Source organism: Phragmites australis, chromosome 2 (assembly GCF_958298935.1).
Source record: "Phragmites australis chromosome 2, lpPhrAust1.1, whole genome shotgun sequence".
NCBI classification, from domain to species: domain Eukaryota; kingdom Viridiplantae; phylum Streptophyta; class Magnoliopsida; order Poales; family Poaceae; genus Phragmites; species Phragmites australis.
The window spans coordinates 6660221-6682345 of NC_084922.1; the positions used below are offsets into that span (position 1 = coordinate 6660221).

At 45.0% G+C, this 22125-nt stretch overlaps 2 protein-coding genes and 1 pseudogene across 5 annotated transcripts; all 3 read left to right on the forward strand.

Annotated features, from left to right (window-relative positions):
* Positions 1-2250: 2250 nt before the first annotated feature.
* On the forward strand, positions 2251-6550 carry LOC133896520 (inner membrane protein ALBINO3, chloroplastic-like). Of its 4 annotated transcripts, none has more exons than XM_062337154.1 (12): positions 2251-2786; positions 3221-3331; positions 3439-3513; positions 3656-3716; positions 3946-4019; positions 4098-4202; positions 4596-4703; positions 4790-4893; positions 5063-5206; positions 5277-5400; positions 5542-5691; positions 6047-6550. In XM_062337154.1, exons 1-11 carry the CDS (start codon positions 2445-2447, stop codon positions 5644-5646), a joined length of 1353 nt encoding a protein of 450 aa, XP_062193138.1. In that variant the 5' UTR covers positions 2251-2444; the 3' UTR covers positions 5647-5691; positions 6047-6550. The 4 variants fall into 4 exon arrangements, with proteins under 4 accessions (XP_062193138.1, XP_062193140.1, XP_062193139.1 ...); XM_062337156.1 differs by having other exon boundaries at positions 6410-6550; XM_062337155.1 differs by having other exon boundaries at positions 5542-5685; positions 6410-6550.
* A 4867-nt stretch (positions 6551-11417) lies between these two features.
* On the forward strand, positions 11418-16178 carry LOC133896562 (glutathione hydrolase 3-like). Its single transcript, XM_062337162.1, has 6 exons — positions 11418-12073; positions 13988-14506; positions 14608-14843; positions 14947-15211; positions 15292-15429; positions 15670-16178. The coding sequence occupies exons 1-6, from the start codon at positions 11591-11593 to the stop codon at positions 15922-15924; spliced, it is 1896 nt and encodes a 631-aa protein (XP_062193146.1). The 5' UTR covers positions 11418-11590; the 3' UTR covers positions 15925-16178.
* Positions 16179-16804: 626 nt separating this feature from the next.
* On the forward strand, positions 16805-21911 carry LOC133896572 (uncharacterized; annotated as a pseudogene).
* The last annotated feature ends 214 nt before the right edge of the window (positions 21912-22125 follow it).

A 22125-nucleotide genomic window follows, 5' to 3' on the forward strand; every position in this document is an offset into this window, starting at 1 on the left:
CAAGTCGAGTAACTTCGACTGCCATATAGGGCCCTTCTCACTTAGGTGATAACTTATGGCGTTAGGCCTGTTTCTGCACCTTTCATAGAACAAGGTCCTCAACAGTGAGTTTTCTGGGCTGATTTTTTTTTACTATGATATCTACGCAACGTCTGCTGATACTTAGCCGCTCGTATGGATGCTCGATTACGATACTCTTCGAGTAAATTGATATCGTCCACTTGTAATTGCTCATGCCCCTCTTCCGAGTAACTTTCCATTCGAGATGATCCATACTTTAACTCGGTCAGGAGCATTGCATCTGCTCATAGACTACCACGTGGATCCTCAGGGATCTCCCCACCATTGCGTTTGGATCTACCACGTTCAGGTCAATGGGTTCAGCTCTGACTCCTCCGATGATAAACATGAATCGATCTATTCTGCTGTTCTGGCTATCGATGGAGTTGTTGTTACCACTTATGTGATTTTCGTTGTCGCTGTTAGTGTCCATGAATTGAAGAACATTGGGCTCCTAGGGATCCCAGTCGTGACGTCCTGCCTCGTGGTATGTGCCAATGGACTAGATTCGATGATACCGGTGTGGGTCAGTCCACCTTGAGCATCCCAGCGGTAAGCCACAGTTTCGAAGATGATATTAGACTCGACAGGAGGCGACGTGAAGATGATTGACGTCGACTCAAAGTGGTCGTAAAAGCCGTCGTCAGAGAATCCAACTCGAGCGTGTACTCGAGACATGATTGATCCTAAAAAGCAGATGAAGGCCCTTGCTTGGTGCGCCAACTGTCGAAGATTTGTTCTCAACAATTTATCCGTAAATTGAACAAGGGGTACCTTTGAGATTAGGGATCAAGCACAAAATAAGATACACGATGTGATAGATTCGGGCTCATAGTTGGAGTAATACCCTACGTCATATGTTGATGTTGTTGTATATTGGTATCTTAAGTACAAGAAATGTAACTAAACCTATTACAATCAAGTAAATTTGATCTAGACTAATTTAGGATTAGAGTTGCCGAGTCTCTCAATTGCTAGGGTCTTGGTGTCGCTTGCCACGAGATACGCTGGATTAGGTTTTCTCCCTTCGGGGATTTGAGTCCCAACCTTATATGGGGCTGAGATGCTATCTTGGTTTTAGCTGTAGTCAATAGGGAGTCCTTCAACTTGTCGACCAAGGCAAAATAGATAAATCCGATCTGGATACTAGTCGTACTCGAGTCGGGTAACCGTTCCAGAACTTCCTAGTATATGCCTTCTAGATGTCCAGGTGTATCCTGATCCACAGATTCGGTTCCGCAATATCTAAAGTAACTGAATACATGTACAATATACCTTATCCGAATACAATGTACTCATTATACGTAAATACCCTATAGTTGTATATTTGACACATGTGGAGGGATCTGCCGTTGGGAAGAGGTTGCGACGGTGATGGATGGGAGGGAGTGTTGCCGTCGACGAGAATCAAGTGAGCATGCCACTATGCGAGAGCGTGTGTGCGCGTGACATGCGAGACTCTATGGAGGCGAGTGTGGTGTAGTGGGACTCATGGATGATGCTGGTGTTCACATACATCTGTTGTTGTCTGGTGAAACGACGTGCGAGCTACATGATTAACGCCCGAACGGTCGTAATTTAGTCTTTACCATATAAAAATCTGTAAAAAGTTGCACTTGTTAAGACTATAATAAAAGTAGACGTAGGTGGATAAATGAAAAATCCTTGACTACTTTTCTTTTACAATTTTCCAGAAAAACAAAGCTGTAGTGAACGAAGAATTTTCTCTTTTATTTCTCCTTATATAAGTTGTTACTTAAACTCAAATTTGATAAGATAATAGCCTGCTCTATATTATTATATTTTTATCAGATTTTTTAATGACTCCTAATATGAAATTTTAGTTGATTAGTTTCACAAATCAGTTTGTGTGATAGTCCTAGTGCAGAGACACAGAGGGCGCTGAGCAGCAGGACACTGGATTTTTAATAATATTAATTTAATAGGAAATTGCAAAAATAATATGTATTTTCAAAAATTGTAAAATAGAATCATGTCAGCCATTGGCCAGTCGACAGTGGTTAGACATAGATGTAGAGCATATCACGAATAAAGCAACGTCGGCAAATCAATGGCCGACGGGTGCCTGTCGGCAGTACTATTTTTACTATTTTCTAAAAATACATATTATTTTTTAATTTTGTATTAAATTGAAAATCAGTACGGAGTAGTTCTGGTGCGCCGTATGAATCCACGAGCACCGAAGCGGATAAAGCGTCCCCCACCTCCTCTCCTCCAACGAGCGCCTCCTCCTCCTCCTCCTCTCTTCCACTCCCTCCCCTCCACCATCGCCTCCTCTACTCCGCCGCGCGCTCCCTCGCCGTGCATGAAACCCTAACCCCACCTAAACCCTCGCCGAACCTCCCCCCCCCACCCCCTCCGCGATGGCCAAGTCGCTCCTCTCCTCCTCCCTCCTCCCCTCGCTGCCCCGCGTCGCGGGCGCCGCGAGGCTGCCGCTTCTCCCGTCGCTGCGCTCCCTCCGCCGCCGACGCGCCGGGGCGTGCAGGGTGAGGGCGAGCCTGCACGGGCTCGAGTCGGTCGGGGGACTCCAGGCCGCGCTGGAGCGCGCCGAGGCGGCGCTCTTCACGCTCGCGGACGCCGCGGTCGTCGCGGTCGACGCGGCCGCGGGGGCAGGAGGAGGGGATGCCGAGCAGGCGGCCGCGGCGGTTCAGAAGAACGGGGGGTGGTTCGGGTTCATCTCCGAGGCGCTGGAGGTCGTTCTCAAGGTAATGATTGCTTAAAAATGGTGGTCCTGTACTTAGTAGTTTGACAATTGATTGATACTAATTTTTGTGGAATTAAGTGCGGAATTATGAGTTATGGATGTTCCTGGGGAGTCGAGGGGTGGGGACTAGGGTGCATGCACTGTTCGTGCTTCCATGCTCTGGTTTCTGGGACTAGCAACATCATTGAGCATTAGGAAAGACTGGTTTGGTTGGTCCTGTACGAGCTCGTAATCTTGCTAATGGCTACTTCGTGATGGAAATGTTTGTTCTGGGAGCCTGTGTAACTCCACATTTTTGTTATGCACTTTGCTTTCGAGGTTTAACGGAAATGATAGAAATGCGGAGTTATAGGATGTTATTTCGCTGGTTAGGACTTAGGAACATAGTAGTGAACTGCTTTCAAATGCTGATGCTATGGGGACCTCGCCACGCAGGTGCTAAAAGATGGTCTGTCAACAGTTCATGTGCCTTACTCATACGGATTTGCGATCATTCTGCTCACCATCATAGTGAAGGCTGCGACTTTGCCTCTAACAAAAAAGCAGGTGAATGTTCTTGCCTTATTGGAGTTGAACTGATGAGCATTGTTCCATCTCTGGTTACTGATCATGAATTTGGTGGATTGATATATGTGTTGCTTATCTATTTTTAGGTCGAATCAACTCTGGCGATGCAGAATTTACAGCCACAGATCAAGGCAATCCAGCAGAGATATGCAGGCAATCAGGTTTGTGTTGGTTGTCAGAAACTTCGATCATGGATGTCATGATAGAATCATGCTCCCTACAATTAGCTTATTTTTTGCTTATCTTTTTCAAACACGTTTCTTTGTGTATTCTGATCACCTGCTTCTACACCATTCTTATTAGGAAAGGATACAGCTAGAGACTGCTCGGCTATATAGGCAAGCTGGAGTCAACCCGTTAGCAGGTTGCTTTCATTTCCCCTTCTAAACCAAGTTACATTGACAGTAAAATGATTCATTCAGTCCTTTGGATTTTATTTTGTGCTTGATTCCTGAAAGAAAATTATTTCATGTCGCTTGACCATATATTTCTTTTCTATGATAGAATCCATCCCTGCCTTGGAAAGCCATTTAGCTTTCTACTGCAATTGCCTTTTATAACGTAGTTTCATGATCTTATGGTTTCTCTGCCAGGATGTTTTCCAACTTTGGCAACAATACCTGTCTGGATTGGTCTTTACCAGGCCCTTTCGAATGTGGCAAATGAGGTAAGCTAAGTCCAACTGGTTGCTTGATGTTTGCTTGATTAAGAGGCTTTTGGACTGAGTGGCTTCTTTGACATGAAGGGATTGTTGACAGAAGGATTTTTCTGGATTCCTTCATTGGGAGGCCCAACAACGATTGCTGCTCGGCAAAGTGGTGCTGGCATTTCTTGGCTCTTCCCTTTTGTGGTATTGAAATTGATCTCTTACTAACATACAGATCAGTTATTCTGGTATTGGTTCTTGGAAAAAGATTGGTCTATGCACTAGTAGCAATATGTTGTTGCAACAATTTGGAGTGTTGGACCAGCGAATGTTTCTCATAGCCAATTAAGCAGCACATTCGAACTCAAGCAACAGAATCTTTGTCATGTGCAGAATTTAAATTTTCTTACCTGTTTAGCCCCATGGTTTAAATAGTTGGTCACGCTACAAATCTACTTTGTTTAAATGATGCGGCATGACATGTTCTTGATTTATTATTCTTGCAGATATATGGCAACACGTTGGTCTATATGCTTGCATGATTGAGCTAAGCTAAAAGGATATAATTTGTACTGACATTTTAAATGAATTGTACAGGATGGTCATCCTCCATTAGGCTGGCATGACACGATAGCTTATCTCGTGTTGCCTGTACTACTTGTTGCTTCTCAGTACGTCTCTATGGAGATCATGAAGCCACCACAGGTGAATGCTTTTTGTGTACACTTTCACCAGTTATTATGCCATTATACACTATCATGGTTTAACTTTAGTCCTGTTGTGTTCTACAGAGCGATGACCCATCACAGAAAAACACACTGCTCGTTTTGAAATTTCTTCCGTTTATGATTGGATATTTCTCTTTGTCAGTGCCATCGGGATTGTCCATTTATTGGTATGTGTATCTGTTATTGGTTCTATTAGGAGGTGCACTCAGATATGTTTCAAGCTATAGTGCTAGATGCCTCATAGAAGATCGTATTATTCCCTCTATGTGCACTGAACTATTACATTCAATCAGATCCAAATTATCACTGTGTATTGACTTCATGGTTTGCCATTAGGTTTACGAACAATGTCCTCAGCACAGCCCAGCAGGTGTGGTTACGGAAAATGGGAGGAGCAAAGCCTGTAGTCAGTGAGGGAGGTAGTGGAATAATTACAGCAGGACGAGCAAAACGCTCCAATGCTCAACCATCTGGTGAAAGGTACCTTTGAACTTCATTTGTTATTTAACACTGTTACTTTGATTTTAACATTTACATACATCTCAACCAGGTTTAGGCAGCTAAAAGAAGAAGAGAACAGGAGAAAATTCAACAAAGTGCTTGCTTCAGGAGATTCAGTTTCAGCATCGTCTATATCAGAGGATGAAGACTTGGATGATGAGACCACAGAAGAGGTACTCTTGCCCTTTTTCCCTTTCCTTATCTTTCTTTAGTAGAGCATTTTAAGGCTACTTATCGTAGAAAATCCTCCTACCCCCAACAGCCCCTGAGAATATGAAATTCATCTTGTGTTACCGATGTAAACCTGACAACAGGGAGGGCCTGTAGAGGATGCATCCAATGCTGGTAGCAACAAGAAACTTCCAAGTTACTCTGGGAAGAAGGGCAAAAGATCGAAAAGGAAGCGCATGGTGCAGTAATGTGGCAGAGCCAAATTGGATTCATTTTTGTCACAACTGGTAAGTGTAAGTGGCCTTAAGGTACCTCTTCATAATGAAGCATGTCGCATGTCCTTATTCTGTTGTCCATGCTTTTAAAAATGAGAAAAATAGATGACTAGTGACCAGGGTTAAACTTTCCGCTTTTGCAAATTTCCCAGTAACCAGGCGCGGGCGGTTGCTGGTCCTATACCTATCCGTTTTTCTTATTCTTCAAATTATACCTCCAAACAACATATCTCATTTAGTAGTTGCCACTTCCCAGTGATATAAAACAACCAACAATTGGACTTTTTTTTTCTGAGCTAGAAACAGAAACAAGCCTGTTTTCACCAGTTTTTTCTACAAATGGTGTACAAAATATAATTGTTTGTAATTGCAGGTTAATTTAGTTGACCAATTCAATGCCACAATTGATCTCGGAGACAATTTTGATGGTCGCTTAGAGGCCTACGCTTCAAGTGCAGACAAATAGATAATTTCTGGGGTCACAGGTAATTTGGGTAAATTGTGAGATGAAGTAGTTCAGTACATGCTATAATATAGGTTTGAGAGGGTAATCGACAGGGGCCAGGGCTTGAGTATATGTGTAAGCAGAGGAGATGATCTTTAGAAGTAGAAAAAAATACTCTCGCGTTATTCTGTAAGTTGGGTTCCAAAATTGGGCAGCAACTGGATCATCCAGAATCCAGACTACTGATATGCATTCCTTTTTCGCTCTTGTAAACGGATAAAATTGTTTCAGGGGTACATTGCGCAGGCTGACAACCATCCTCATACGAAGGAGTTTGATTCAACTTGTCATTGTGTTGTCAGAATTGTAAAGTAATGAACTTGTGCTAATAATCTCTGGGCCCGGTAGAGTAAAGTGGTAAATTTGTGTTGATTCCTGATTGTGCACTAGCAACAGCAGTATGTACTTGGTTCTTTGAGATATGACGCCCTACTTTTCTGTAATGGGAAGACTGGGAGTTTGGTTTGGTTTGGTTGGAGGGACCCAACATTTGGTATGCTCAACTGCAGCTGTCGAATCTGTTGGCCACAACTATAGAATTATTGGTTCCTGGAAAATTTGCACTAGTAGTACCACTTTGTAATGGGTGATGACGAGGTTGTTGCGCAACAACTGGAGCATCAAATTCCTCATCTTTATATTTTTCTTTAGGACTTGTTTTAGACATTGTGTTGAATGAGGATCTGTGACATTCGGCTCAATTTAGATAGAGCCTATGAGTTTATGTGTTTAGTATCATCTTGCTCGTTGAGTAAGAGTGAAACCAACTTCAACCGGCTCTCTATCATCCTCTCTATCTTATTTTCTAGCAAAAGCGGGAGAAAAATAGTTTCAACCAGCTCCCTATCAACTTTTCTATTTTTTGGGGCTCGCTGCTTTACCCTTTCTCGTTGGCCAAATGTAGTGAGCTCATCCTGCTCGATATCATATTTTTTGTTGGGCATGGAAGTTGATTCCCGCTATCGATTTGCACTCGAGTCGTGCGGAGAGGGAGCTTGGGTGGTGCCTGATTTGAGCTCGAGCGGTGGCTTGAGTAAGGCGGCGATAGGGTTGAGCTTGAGCATCGGTTTGGAGGAAGGCGATGGTGGGGAAGGCGCGGTGGAGGGCGGTGAGAAGGAGGCCCCAGGGCAAGCGGTGGAGGGCGGTGAGGGGGCCCCCAGGGCGAGCAATGGAGGGCGGCGCACTTGAGGTCCCCACGCTGTCGTCGCTTAGAGGGGGCGATAAGGAGGGAGATGGGTGGGGGATGTAACTAGGGCGGCACCGGCGCTAGCAAGGAGGGAGATGGGTAGGGAGGAGGTCGGCTCCTTGAGGGGGAGGGGGATGGGAGAGCTCGGTGAGCTGCTACGCTGCTGCTATGCTATGGAGTAGAGGGGGAAATGAGGGGGGGGGGGAGAGAGCGCCGCTGCTGCTCTTGCGTAGGTGAGGAGATGAGAGGGAGAGAGAGCACGAGAGGGCTAATAGGTGGAACCGTGATGAAATGGTGTATAGGGAGCTAAATTTAGAAAATCGGTTGAAATGCGTTGATAAATAAGGAGTGAAATCTAAATAGACAACTCTTTGTATAGCAGAATAGGGAGCTAAATTTGAGAGATCCATTAGAGATGCTCTTATAAGATCACTAGAGTTCATGTCATCAATCCCGGATTAATCCTTTCACGCGAAGCGAGGATAAAAGCGTAAGCGGGCTGGTGTGAGTGTGTGGTCCACTTAATGTGTGAGTGGGTTTAAGTTGGTTTTGACTCTGGACCGTTACAAATGGTATAAGAGTTGACTCTCGCTGTTACACGGGCACATGCGGGCTAGGAGTGCAGCATATGACGCATAGTGCGTGTTGGGCCATGAGAGGTCACATAACATGGTATATGTGCCGGTACTGGACGCACGGACGTGTGCTAAGAGGAAATATTTCTAGTTATTTGTCTAGTTATGGGTATGTTTGTCAGATGAGGATGTCAGGCCCTAGGAGGTTGACATTGTTGGTAATATGCCCTAGAGGCGATTGAGTTTGCGGATTGGATCTGCTAATAGGCTTTAATGTTGATTAAAGGACCATTAGGGTTTAGAGTCGTAATGGGCTTTAATGTTGATTAAAGGCCCATTAGCGTGCTCTATATAAGAATAGGCAGGGGCCAAGGCGCATTGAGTTTTTTCAGAAAAACAGATCTTGCCACCAAAAACCCTGGCCGCCTCCTATTCCCGAACTCCCTTCGAAACCCTAGCCGGGCGCGCGGTGCTAGCACACCGGCGCACGGCGATTCCATCCTTGTACGTGTGGATACCGTAGAGGCGCTGCTACTATTGCGGTGCTGATCTGCTCGAGACGTGCTCGGGACGAAGTTGACGATCGACTACTTTACGCGCACGACGTTGGATTGGTCTGCTTCAACTCTTCTTCCGCTGCACTGCTCGTCAAGTGGTAACGATTCATGATCCCCTACTCGCATGGCTTCCTGGTTGAATGCGGTAGAGAAAATTTATTTTGTGCTAGCGTAGCCTACCCGCAACCCTTCAGACATCAGGCTCAATTTGTATAGAACTAATGAGTGCACATGTTTAATATCATCTTGCTAGTTAAGTAAGAGTCAAACTAACTTATAAGATCACTAGAGTCTATACCATCAACCTTGAGTTAACCCTTTTATGCAAAGTGAGGATGAAAGTGTAAGACCATCTTTAACAGATACTCTAAAAATTCATCCCCTATAACACTATTACAACATCCTCTAACACTATTACAATACTCTTTATTTTTTCTATCTTCAACAGCTACCCTATTTTCTACATTCTACTACTCTTCTCCTCCCTTTAGACCCACAATCAACCTCTGTGAACAGTCTTGTGGTTGCTATAATGTTTCGGCAAATTTGGAGTATCAGATTTTCTCTCCTCAACATTATAGCACTGGATACAGACTAGGTTAGAGAGAAAATTCGAGTGCTACAGTATTTTGGGGTACTGTAACACTGGATATAAACTCTGTTGAAGATGGCCTAAGTAAGTTGGTGTGATTATGTGGTTCATTCAACGTGTGAGTAGATTTAAGCCGGTTTGTACTCTTGGCTGTTACAGGGTCTTTGATTTCAGTTTCACACATGTTGATCCATTATTTCAAAGTTTATCACTAATAACCTGCAGCAAATTCGGAGCTTCGTTTGTACTCCAGGAACCAATACTCAGTACTAGTACATATCGAAGACCCTGAAATTCGTCTCCAGACTTGAATGGCGTATCCGTGTACGTGTTAAGTTGTGCACTTGTCATAGCTCGTAAGCAGCAAGTACTTCAGATCAACTACACATGCATCTAGACGGTTTTGCTGCCGTATACAAAAATCCCAGCAATGTATTTGTCCCCTCTACCAGTTCGCATAGACGGTGACGCATGCAATGAGGTACAATACCTTCCATTCTTATGACAATTACATACCGGACTCGCTCGTAAGACTTGCACCTTTTTCTGGTATGTTTCTTGTGTTCACTTGTTTGTCCCAGGTGACTGATTCCGGATATCCTGATGTCATCGCTGACGTGTGGACCAGATCTCACATGTAAGTGACGGCGCGTGACGTAATGGATCCACTCAGATACTCCGAAGGGATTGGAGGTTCCGTTCAATTTGGTAACCTTTTCCACTCCAATCCATTGCCGCCGCAGGTTGGCGGTTAGTAAACTAGTCTCGTTCGGTTGGCAGCTGACAGAGAGAGCAACCAATCATCCAAAGCTTGGCTCCTGAACTGAGACCTCCAGAGAGCCAAGAGATATGAAGCGTGCAAGAAATATGAAGCGTGTAGGGAATATTAAGCGTGTCGTCGCGGACCGTGGCCGCGACAATTTTGATCTCCGTTCCGTCAAGCCATGGGCAAAAGCAGCTCCCCCAGAAGCAGAGTTTAGCCATGCATGCGCTTACCGCAGAATTACTTCATCACCGTGCCGGTGTTTTCTCAGAGAAACCACACCTTTCTGAACTCTGCTGGTTAATGGAGAGAGAGAGACAGGATTGAAGTTGAGCAGTTGGTTTGTCGAAAATGCGCAAGGAAATCATTTCCGAGAAACGGTACCGTATGCGAGCATCATCGCAATTCACCTAATTTATAAATCGCATCACATCATCATCCGGAAGGTGGTGAGGTGAGCAGCTCCTGGTCTTGCTAAGAGGTCGTTTTCATGGTTGGATGCTTGCATCAAGCACCACCATTTGCTCCTTTTTCTCCAAGCGCAACGCAAAATATGTTTTGCTCGATTCAATTCACTGCTGAAGTACGCTGAGCGCATGGGTCAAATTACTGCTGGGCCGGCTTGCTGTCCTGGGGAGCACTTCGGTGAACCCCAGCCCTGAGCCCTTTGCCGGAGAAATCTCTTCCCTTAACATTGACTCTAACCTCGCCGGAGATGGAGAAAGGGCCGAGGGAGAGGGGAAGAAAAATTCAAGCGTAGAGATGGGAGAAACAACTGCAATTTAGGATTCCCTAAAAATATCCAACAACTTGGGGATTCAGTATTTCAGTCATACTCCAACTAGGCCTATTCTTCAACAGTAGCACTAATAAAACAGCAAAGCTGGCGTTCGGACATTCGATATATCCAACGTTGCAACTACCTATCGCAACATCAAAAATTAACGTCTGTAATATTTGAAATTAACGTTCGTAACATCAAAAAATATAAAAAAGCACACAGATCCGAACCCTAAAAAATTATCCATTTGAGTTAATTCCTATATTCCGAGATACAACGTACGAAAATAACTTCTGCAACAAAATTCCATAATATCTGAAATATTCAATTTAAACGTCTGAAACATTGGAGATACGAAAATATAGGAATTAACTCGAATGGATATTTTTTTCGGGTCCAGCTCTGTACATAAGAGATTCTGGGATGTAACATTCTCGAAGAACTTCTACAATAAATTTTCATAACGTCTGAAACATTAAATTTGAAAGTCTGAAATATTAGAGATATATAGAAATGAACTCGAATGGATTTTTTTTTTATTTCAGGTCTGGATGTATAGCAAGAGATTCTCCAGATGCAACCTACGAAAATAATTATGACAAGAAATTTTTATAACATCTGAAACATTAAATTTGAATATATAAAATATTGGTGATACAAAAATATTTTTGAGCCGATCCAATAATAATATGAAGGGAGTATTTCCGCTAATAGAAACAAGTATAACTTGCGTCTTAAATTAACCAATCATCTTCTTAACGTCATTTCATCACAACTACAGGCTGAAATCATAGAAAATCGGCGCCAACAACAGAGACGTTCCGTTCGCTTGATTGCACTATCTATATAATTGCAGCTTTCCCTGCCAAAAACAAGAGGCCGAGCTCTCACCAGTCACAATCCTGGAATCCATCCTCTCCCTCTCGCATCCTGTCCAAGAACCCCGGCGGCAGCAGCCATGGCCGCGCGCGGCGGCGGCCTGCAGGGCCCTCTCCTCGGCATCGGCGAGGACTCGCCGGCAGCCCCACAGGGACGCCGGAGCAGCCGGCCGTGGACCGCACTGGCCATTGCCGCGGCGCTCCTCGCCCTGGCCGGCGTCGTGCTGTTCCTGAGCTCCGCGGGTAGGGGCGTCGGCGCTGCCTGGGACGAACAGAGGAGGATCTCCGGGTCCGGCGGCGTGCGGCCGAGCCCGCACGAGGTGGAGTCCGCCGAGGGCGCGGCGGCGGCGGACGACGCGCGGTGCTCGGGGGTGGGCGCCGCGGCGCTGCGCGCGGGCGGGCACGCGGTGGACGCGGCCGTGGCGGCCGCGCTCTGCCTCGGGGTGGTGCACCCGATGTCGAGCGGCGTCGGTGGCGGCGCGTTCATCGTCGTCAGGGATGCGGCCTCCGGCGAGGCCGTCGCCTTCGACGCCCAGGAGACCGCGCCAGCCGCGGCCACGCCGGTACGTACCGCACCCAACACTACTCGTCAGAGGGCCATGCCTTCCTCTGACATGTGGGTCCAGTTACACGTGGCCGGCCCCGGCTGCGTCCCGGTGTTTTCATATGCACGCATCACTGTCTGGTGGGCCATGAGCTTACGCAAATGATAGGTGCACGCACGCGAGCTACACGGGCCTTTGACTTTGGTACGAGCAGAGCAGTTCAGACACTAGTCACTTGTCTTCTTTATTTTCCGAAAAGTTAACTTTTGATTTCTCTCATGAGAATCGTATTGTAGATAATTACGAGTCAACGAGTGTCATGACGCGGCTCACATCGATCTCAAGCTGTTGACTCCACAGTTTTTTATCAGTGTGATGTACACTATGTGTAATGCAGTTTGAGGTCAAACTTGCCCTGCGTCACAGCGCCATTTTTTAGACGAAGAAAATACAACTTTCATATCTATACCCATAAATACTCTAACCAATTGAGCTACGCTCAATTCACATTCCTCCTGGACGTGGTTTAATCAGCGTCCATTTTTTTCCATGGCTTTTGTGATACTTCAATGACCAAACTTAAGTCCTTTTATGTGATGCGGTCAAGTGTTAGTAGTAGAGCTAGACGTTGGGCAGAGTTGGGTTTAGAATTCATGTGCGTCTCAGTTTGTCAGAATTTGTAAAAACTAAATATGCAAAGCTGGTAACCTCAGTGCACAGTTTCTATGTTTTCTAATAAAGCAGAGCCATGGTCTAAAAAACACTGACTCAAACAATAGAATGGCGTACACTCCCACTCAAAATAAATAAATAAAGAATTGCACAAAAAAAAAACCCGGCCGGTCACTGATGTATGACTGCACTGGAGAAACAGCAGAAAAGTTTATCACGAGAGAGGCACATGTCAGCGTGCTTCACATGGGCTAGCTTTTCTACAAAGCTATTTGCTCTGGCCTGCCTGCATGTACCAATAACAGTTCAGGATCCATCTTTCTCAATTGCGTGCCTGTGATCTTGTCTGCTTTTATATTTAAGAGTGATCCCCACATGCGCAATGCGTCATGTGCATCTATGAACGTTAAGAACTTGCCATTATACAATGTAGTTACAAGCTTACAATTGCTCCTTGCCTACAGTCACAAAAGAGTGTCATTTTAAACATTGATATGATCATCAATATATTATTTTGGCCACTGATCACTAGTGTAAAATATATGTAAATACAACAAAGTTATAATTTTATGAATTATTTTTTAAGACAAACATAGCTATACCTTTAAAAAAAAAACTCAATTGAAATATTCGAAAAGATATATGTAAGTATGTAGTAAAATAACACTCTTTCATGACTGGAGGAAGTACTAAATCTGCTAATGTGACAAATTCTATTCTTTCATTTGTTCTAACTAAAATTATGTTCTTTCGGTCAAAGATAAAACTACACCTAAATGGCTAAATGCACAATATAAAGTTGCATTTGGTTTTGCTAATTTTCAGCCACCAGAAAATTCGCACAAAGAACTGTGAAGTGCATACATATGTAGCATTTGGGGTGAACACGGTCGGAAAACATTAAAATTGTTTTCAGTTTCACTTTTTTTTTAAATGAAATCGAAAATGATAACACTAAAAACGGATACAACATCGGTTATATCAGGAAATCGAAAATGGCATTGTCGAATCGATAATATGTCGATATTGATTCAAAATTGATAATTTTAAACGGAAACACTAAACTAAATCGGAATTGAAAGAAAACAAAACAAAAAGACCTGAAAATGTTAGAAAATGCCGAAAACAGATAAGAATTACCATTGACTAGTTTTGACGGAAACAATCTCTGGTCGAACGGTAATTTCCGTTATCATCGTTTTCACCCTTACGTAGAATGTCCTTACCGCAGCTTGTGCTTTGTGCTTGTGCAAACACCAGGACATGTACGCGCGCGACCCGCCATCCAAGTGCAAGGGCGCGCTCGCCATGGGCGTCCCCGGCGAGCTCGCGGGCCTCCACACAGCGTGGTCGCGGTACGGCCGGCTCCCGTGGCGTGACCACTTCGCGCCGGCGATCCGCCTCGCTCGTCACGGCTACGAGGTCGTGCCGTACGTCGCCCGCGCGCTCAAGAAGACCGAGCGGGAGGTGCTCGCCGACCCGGGCCTGCGCGCCGTGTTCGCTCCGGAGGGGCGGGTGCTGGCGGCCGGTGAGACGTGCCGCAACCCGGCGCTTGCAGACGCGCTGGAGCGCGTGGCCGAGGAGGGCGTGGCGGCGTTCTACGGCGGCCCCGTCGGCGAGAGCTTCGTCCGCGACGTCAGGGCCGCGGGAGGGATCGTGACGGTGGACGACCTGAGGGGGTACAAGGTGGAGGTGAGCGCGGCCATGCGCGCCGACGCCATGGGGTACAGCTTCCTCGGCATGCCGCCGCCGTCGAGCGGCACCGTGGGGATGGCTCTGGTCAGTGCCATTGGGACTTGCATTGCATTCACCTCATCTTCGTTCTCCAGAAATCAAAAGCTGTTGGCTAGCAACATTTTTTCTCTCCTTGATCGTTGCAGATTCTGAACACCTTGGGAGGGTACAAGTCGCTCGAGTTCTTGAAGGGGTTTCTTGGCGTCCACCGGCTGATCGAAGCGATCAAGCACATGCTGGCCATCCGGATGGACCTCGGCGACCCTGACTACGTCAACGTGTCCGGCAACGTCGCCGAGATGCTGTCGCCGCCGTTTGCTGACAAAATCCGGCAAAGAATCGTCGACAACACGACGTTCCCTCCCGGTTACTACTTCCCAAAGTACGCGTCGTCACATCTTTTAATTGCTTCTCTTCATTGCAAGGAACAGAGTAAGTACTATGATTCTGACATGGATGCATTTTTTTGTTGTTGATGGCATCAGATGGAGCCAGCTGAGAGACCACGGCACCAGCCACCTCTGCGTGGTGGACGGCGACCGGAACTCGGTGGCGATGACGACGACCGTGAACTCCTACTTCGGCGCGCACGTGCTCTCGCCGTCGACGGGCATCGTGGTGAACAACGAGATGGACGATTTCTCCGTGCCGGCGGCGCGCACGCCCGACCACCTCCCGCCCGCGCCGGCGAACTTCATAGCGCCGGGCAAACGGCCCCTGTCCTCCATGACGCCGCTGATCATACTCAAGGTTATTGTATGCCGTCTCGCGTCCATCCCGACACGTCTCGATGCAACTCCCTTGTGCTCACAGCCGAGGTGTCCCTGCAGAACGGTCAGCTCGCCGGCGTCGTCGGCGGAAGCGGGGGTACGGACATCATCGCCACGGTCACCCAGGTTTTCCTGAACCACTTCATCGTCGGCTTGGACCCTCTGGCCGCTGTCCAGCACCCTAGGGTCTATCACAGGGTAAGCACATGCTACAGCTATTCTACTGAACACTTGTGTCTAATTTTTTAATACGAGTCAGATTCTGAGTTATATTACGTGTCATGTTTAATTGGACATTAAAATTCGAATCAGATTTCGACACTCATGTTTGTGTTGAGGTAACATTGATTCTGCTATGCATTGGTCTCACGTGTTCCATGCATCAATTACCCTTGAACTGATCTCACTTCTGACAAACTGACGAGTCCACGCAACCAGCTGGTGCCGAACGTCGTGAAGTACGAGAACTACACGGTTGTTGACGGCGAGGTCATCGCGCTGAGCGGCGAGGCGAGGGAGTTCATGGAGCAGAGAGGGCACCGGCTGGAGAGCACGGACTCGGGAGCCGTGTGCCAGTTCATCGTGCACGACCTGCCGGAGCCGGCCGCCTCGGGCGGCGGGAGAAGCGTCTTCCGCGGGAAGCTCACCGCCGTCAGCGACCCGAGGAAAGGCGGCAGCCCTGCAGGGTTGTGAGACGACCTGTGACCGCCGGCGATCGAGCTGTTGCTTCGATCCATCTCCTCCATGTACATAATCATGATTCACGCATTGATCCATTCACACAGTAGAAAAAGAGGACAGAGAATCCTCTCTTGGTTCATAGCCCCAGATGGGAATCGAACTGCTTTTGTTAAGAAGACTTCTTTGTTTCTGTGATTGGAATGCTCTTACTGGGGAGCTAGTGTAAATCGTTTGAACTTTGATCCACCTTGCTCAAATTTTTCTTCTGAATTTAATCTAATATTTTTTTTGGCTTAAATGGCTACTTTTAACTGGTGGGCTGAAGAATGACGCGAGCTCAATTGGGAAAATCAATTTCGTATGAGTATGGACACCCGGGTTATCTCGATATCTATTGTTTTTATATAATATTTATTTATCTATTTATTCTTTTTATCTATTTTAAAAGATACGTGCACATGTTTCGTACTTAACGTGGATGTGCGACTGCCCACGGAAAGTAGACCCACACTAGAGCGCTCGGCAGCATGCTGCAGTGCGGGCGGGAGCACGTGCGATAGGTGGGTCCATGCGGGAGCGAGCGTAAGAGCGTGCGCAGTAGGTGGGCTCACATAAGAGCAGACGACAGCTTGTGGAAACGCAGGCACGGGACATAGGTCCACACGGGGGAGCGGAGCGAAAAATAGTATCAAAAATATCGAAAAATAAACACATACAAGTAAAATAGGATCACTACGTATTTTTAATAGTAAAGATTACGAAGTATTTTTTCAGCAGCACGAATTTTAATATAAATGAACCGATTCGCCCATACGCATCGTACATCCGACGGCTCACACGTGTCGATGGGAGCAGGTCCTGCATCCCTATCCCTCTATCAAACGGGGAGGAAATCCAGAAAACTTGATAATTTTGCCAAGACAAATTCCACCGCTTGATTTACATAAAGGGCCACCATGTCCGTCCCGGCTCCGGCGATCACCGCTGGCTCGCGCGCACAGGGCGGAAGGCGGCGACTATGCAGAGCCGGAGCCCCTCCGACCGCCTCGGGGCGCTCTCCCTCGAGATCGAGCGCAAGCTGCAGAAGGTAACTCGTCCGTCCCGTTTACTAGCGCCCGGGGTGGGAGGGGGCTCAAGGAATTCGCTGCTGCTGGTCTGATTTGTAAAGGTGGCGTCTTTGCGATGCCTGTTCCGTCCCCGGTGTGGTTAGGGTTGCTAAATTTTTCCATTAATCTGCTTTCCTCGCGGGTAATTGAGCCTCGTTCGCTCGTACCATGTGGGCTTTTCACGTTCTTCCCTCTTTTGCTGTATGATGATTTTGTTGGCAAAAAGGTGACCATGTTATTTGCCTGATACCAATTGTATGCAAGGAAAGTAACCCACTTAAAGGATGACACATTTGTAACATGTCTACCGGTTATATTCGAAATTTGGCTGGTTAATATAATTAGGGCTGGATGTCGAGCCAGCTCGGCTCGTTAATGAAATGAGCAAAAAATGGCTCGGCTCGTTAATGAAATGAGCAAAAAATGGCGCTCGTTAACGAAATGAGAAAAAAAAAAAAGCTGGCTCGGCTCGTTAGGTTTGTGAGCTGGACATGAAAACAACCAACCTAATGGGAGTGAGTGCACGTTGTGGGCGAGGCGACCTGCAGTGGTGGCAGTCAGGGGCATGGCTACATGGGCGTGAGCGTTTGTTGGCTGGGGAGCGTCCGTGCCTTGGCGATGCGTGGGCTTCAACAAGCAAGGGAGTGGTTGAGCGAGTGTGGCGGGGAGCGACTGAGCAGGCGTGGCAGCGTCTTGAGTGGGTGGGAGTAGCGAATAGAGATGTGATGTCCAGATCCCTAGCGATGGGGATCGAATTGGCTCGGCTGCGCTTCGGGTAGGGCTGGATGTCGCTCAATGTCGCACTTCAGGACATGGGCCTCCAGCAGTATAGCCTCCAGGCCCACGATCACGCGACAAACATGGCTAGCTACCTTGTCCTCGCTTGGCTCGCTAGGCTCGTGAGCTAGCTCGAGCCAACTCGTTAACAAAAATGAGCTAAATCTTTAGCTTGGCTCGTTAAAAATTGAATCGAACTGAGCCAAACCAAAAACGAGTTGAGCCAACTAACGAGCTATGAGTTTTCTGTCCACCCCTAAATATAGTCAATGTGGACCTGTTTCGCCGTGTGTTTGTCGTTTTCACGCAGGCTCTGACCTCCAACTCACAGCGTCCCCGGATACTGCAGCAGTTGTTTGCCGATATTGCATTGAAGGTGGACGTTCGCGCTCGAGGTACCATATCTTGCATAGTTTCAGCTGCTAATTAGTCTTTTCTTTCCATCAATATTAGTTGCTTACTATTGACTATTACTGTACTCTGCGAGTTTGTCATGCAGTGCATAAAAGTTTGTTAAATTTTTAGCTAGAGCACAAGTTGTATGGGCTTACAAGTATGGCCTTATGGGAGTTAAGAGGGAATAATAGAACTGCTGATTTGACCTAATGTCAATTATCTATGATCTTTCTACGCGCCTCATAAATTGCATTCAGGCCAAACAGTTATCTTGTTCCTGTTCCATAAATTTCATTTTGCCAAATATTGCGAAAGCCAACAGCCTGTCGATGTGTTTGAACTACCTCTTTGGATCTTTCTTGAGTCGTAGTCCCTTGCATTCTGATTTGCAAATTGATCTATCAAGAAGTTATGGTACCAGTTCATTGTGAATTCCTGATTTCCAAATTGTTATATTGAGATAGACACACTAGATCATTTAATCATTCCATGACAAAATGTAGCTTTTTTATGGATTGGTAAGTCCTTTGCACTTCTCTCATGTTCTTACATTGGCGGATCTGTCACAACATGCACTATTTCCTCCTCCTTCAGAAAGTGACACCCTGTATCATTATCTATGTTTACTAGGATTGAACTCAGACTATGTGCGCCATGGTTTCTATAAACATGTTAATCGGTAAATAAATATGATTGTCGCATTGGATGAGCAGAACAATTGGAAGAAATTTAATCGATCTCTCATGTGGACAAAAGTAACGAATTTGTTGCATATGGGATTTCATTGAATCAATAAGCGACAATGTTTGGTTGCTGTTTAACTCCTTTCTTTTGGGTTGCTACTTCCTCTTATGATTCATTCTTTAAGATCATCTGGGCCGCATTCACTGCTGAATTTATTGTTTTAAATCCCATAGCACAACTTCTGCACAGTTTATTCAAACTTATGAAAAATAACTGCATTATACTCTGAACAGATGCAATTCTGAGCGAGAATGATGATGGCATTGCTCCAGTAGATGAACGAGAAGATGGTTGGTTGTGTTTCTATGAGATTCTTGCTAATCATTTTGTTAGAGTGCCTGAAAGTGGGAGGCGTATACTTGAGTTGATAGTGCAACTCTGGAGCCAGTCATTTGCGGCCAATATATTTGCACTTCTTTTCCACAAATGGGTATGCTGTGTTACTCAGTTTAATAAATAATCGAAGGATGTATATGTACAGGCCTAATTCCATTATCGAGAAACCATGTTTTATATGTACAGGCCCAATTCCATTATTGAGAAACCATGTTTTCTTTCTAGCTGATGCCCTCTTAAGTAGTCATTCAAGTCCTGAGAAAAGCATGCTTTCAGTTTTTCTTGGGCACATGCTTTCAGTATTTTACTTCTTGCTATATCAATCGTTACTGCACATACTCCACAAGTATAAAAATATCTATGTCCCTCCAAAAATACTATATTTATTCTGTTTTCATGAGACTAAGTTATCGGCAATACGTATTCCAAATTTAAATTGATTCAAGGCCAGAGAAAGAATATTATATCCATTACCAAGCTCATACTGAAGTAACTAGACTACATCTCAGGTTAACATGTTAACACCAATAACAAGTGAAACAAGTTAATTTCAGAATGGGACAAAATCTGTTTACACTCCATTGATTATTATGTCCTTCTGACAAGATAGGATTATCCAATTATAGTAATTTCCATCTTTACCTCATTTTAATAATCACAAGTTCATTATGCAGTTGTTTGAAGCCCCTTTTGGTGGAAAGGAAATATCACTAAGATGCATCTCTGCGCTTGTTCAAGGTGCTACAAATGTATTTTGGTATGATTGCAATGATAAAAAGGCAGCATTATTTCTTATTAATGTTTTTTACTTCAACTGTTTGCTGCTAACAGTTGAGGAAATATCACTGTTGTTCCCATTTTTTACTTCCGAAACTACCACGAGCTTATCAAATTGTTTTTCAATAGGATTGACATAGAAACAAATACAAGACACTTTCTCTCTTCGTATCATGTAAGCGTTTGTTTGTTTCTTCTTGATGTATCTCATTTTAAAATTAGTTTCCATGTGTATTTACAACCCTAACATTGCTTTCTTTGTTAAACAGTATCTCCTTGAAGACGTTGCTCTAGTCCCCGACCGACTTAGTAAAATATCATTACAGGTTGTTTTTTTTTTCATTGAGTTCTACTGTACCTCTTTTCTCCTAACAATGTCCAATGCTACTTTTCCATTATTAATTCACAGGCTGGCAGAGACCTTATTCTTCTGCTGTCTAGATTCATGTCCTTTATGCATCAAGGTAGGTGTCCTTTATGCATCAAGGTAGGTGTCCTTTATGCATCTTCTTAATGTTGAATGCTGATTGTTTGCTACTAAAGTGTTGCAATGTTCGATATGCAGATCACTTGCTTTCTAGTTTCCTTGAGCATTTTCCCACTTTTCCAAATTCTTTCTTTGTTGGTGGTCCAGCAGATTACTTTGTAATTGAACTCGCTGACCAGGTTATTCTCTTAGTGAAATAGATCTGCTGTTCTGTGCATCTAACGATGAGTTATACCATCATCTGAAATTAACTGCTTTGTTCTTTACTGCAGCTTCAGAAGCTAAAAATCGAGCCAGTACTTCTGCATTACCTCTCCCTCATGACCACACTTCAAGGTACTACCCTAAACAAGTTTCCAAAGAAGTCAGACATGCACTAATTTTACATTTCTGTTATTCTGCTTCAAGGTAAAAAAAAATATTAAGAAATAAATTAATCATGCAGGGTTGGAACTGAGGATGAGTACAAGCACTAGATTAAAGGCCTGCCTCTACAGCTTCACTTCTCCTGGAGGCCCTACCCAACACGAGCAGTGCGGCACGCAACCTGGAATATATTGGATTTGCTTTTCCCTGTGAGTACCACATTTTCTCCAAGCTTTGAACAGTTGTGAATTCACTATAGTTTGATTCCTTTGGCAGTATACCTTGTAAGTAATGAAGCATGATATGATGCTATTTAATACATGTATGTTGATGATACATTTGTCTATACCAGTACAGCAGACCTGCTATGCTGTATATTTTACTGAAAAGCTTGAAGTAGATGATATACGGCGATTTGTGATACCGGACAATTTTAGTTACCTTGCCATTGAGCCTAGGCACATCATAGGTGAAGAGGCAGAGCTCTCTAGCAATCATATCTTGTGTTACTTATGTTATTGTCTCCCCGTTGTCACCTATAAACAGCATGTGATAAGATTAAACCACTTGGTTCATTTCTTCGTTCGCCATTATAATCTCGTAAGATAATACGATGCCTTTGTGGTTGCTTATGGATTATTACTTGGCTACAGGTTGGTCGCTACCCAAGGCATGTGATAAGCCTGTTCTTTCGGCTGCTCTATCCGTGGTACTGGCCTTCCTCTTGCTGGAACTTCGTCATGACTGTTTACTACTACATCCTGAACCTGAGGCGGCCCAATCATCGAAGGATGCACAGTGAGTGACGACATGGCTCTATGGCAGCCGAATCAGTAGCATCTTTTGTTGTTGTTGTTTATGTTGTTTATTTTCTTTCATTTTCAGTAGTAGGCTAGTAGTAGCTCATGTGTTTGTTCAAACGCACTTGCTGTGCAAACTTGTATGTTTGTTCAGTTGTTTATAGAAAAGGCAAAAAAGAACAACGGAAACGAAAGGGAAACATGTGCATTTCTGGCTTCCTTTCTCAGGTATTTACTCACTTGCAGTGTCCTGCCACCACTCTCCAGCATCTATGGACTATGAACAGCTTGCACTGGCGACCATAAAAATTCATGGTCAGTCCCCACAATATTGAAGTGAGAATCGCAAGGTAGATTTTGATGTCAGACAAGATGAATTGCCTACTATAGATAGAACTACCTGCCGCTGTCTGATTTGCTTCAG

Bases quoted from the DNA above. Each gene is read 5' to 3' on its own strand.
- LOC133896520 (XM_062337154.1), top strand. From the start codon at position 2,445: ATGGCCAAGTCGCTCCTCTCCTCCTCCCTCCTCCCCTCGCTGCCCCGC. The intron at 3,332-3,438 runs GTGAATGTTCTT...ATCTATTTTTAG, and splicing joins TGCCTCTAACAAAAAAGCAG to GTCGAATCAACTCTGGCGAT. The intron at 3,717-3,945 runs GTTGCTTTCATT...TTTCTCTGCCAG, and splicing joins TGGAGTCAACCCGTTAGCAG to GATGTTTTCCAACTTTGGCA.
- LOC133896562 (XM_062337162.1), top strand. From the start codon at position 11,591: ATGGCCGCGCGCGGCGGCGGCCTGCAGGGCCCTCTCCTCGGCATCGGC. The intron at 14,507-14,607 runs GTCAGTGCCATT...TGATCGTTGCAG, and splicing joins GCACCGTGGGGATGGCTCTG to ATTCTGAACACCTTGGGAGG. The intron at 15,430-15,669 runs GTAAGCACATGC...CCACGCAACCAG, and splicing joins ACCCTAGGGTCTATCACAGG to CTGGTGCCGAACGTCGTGAA.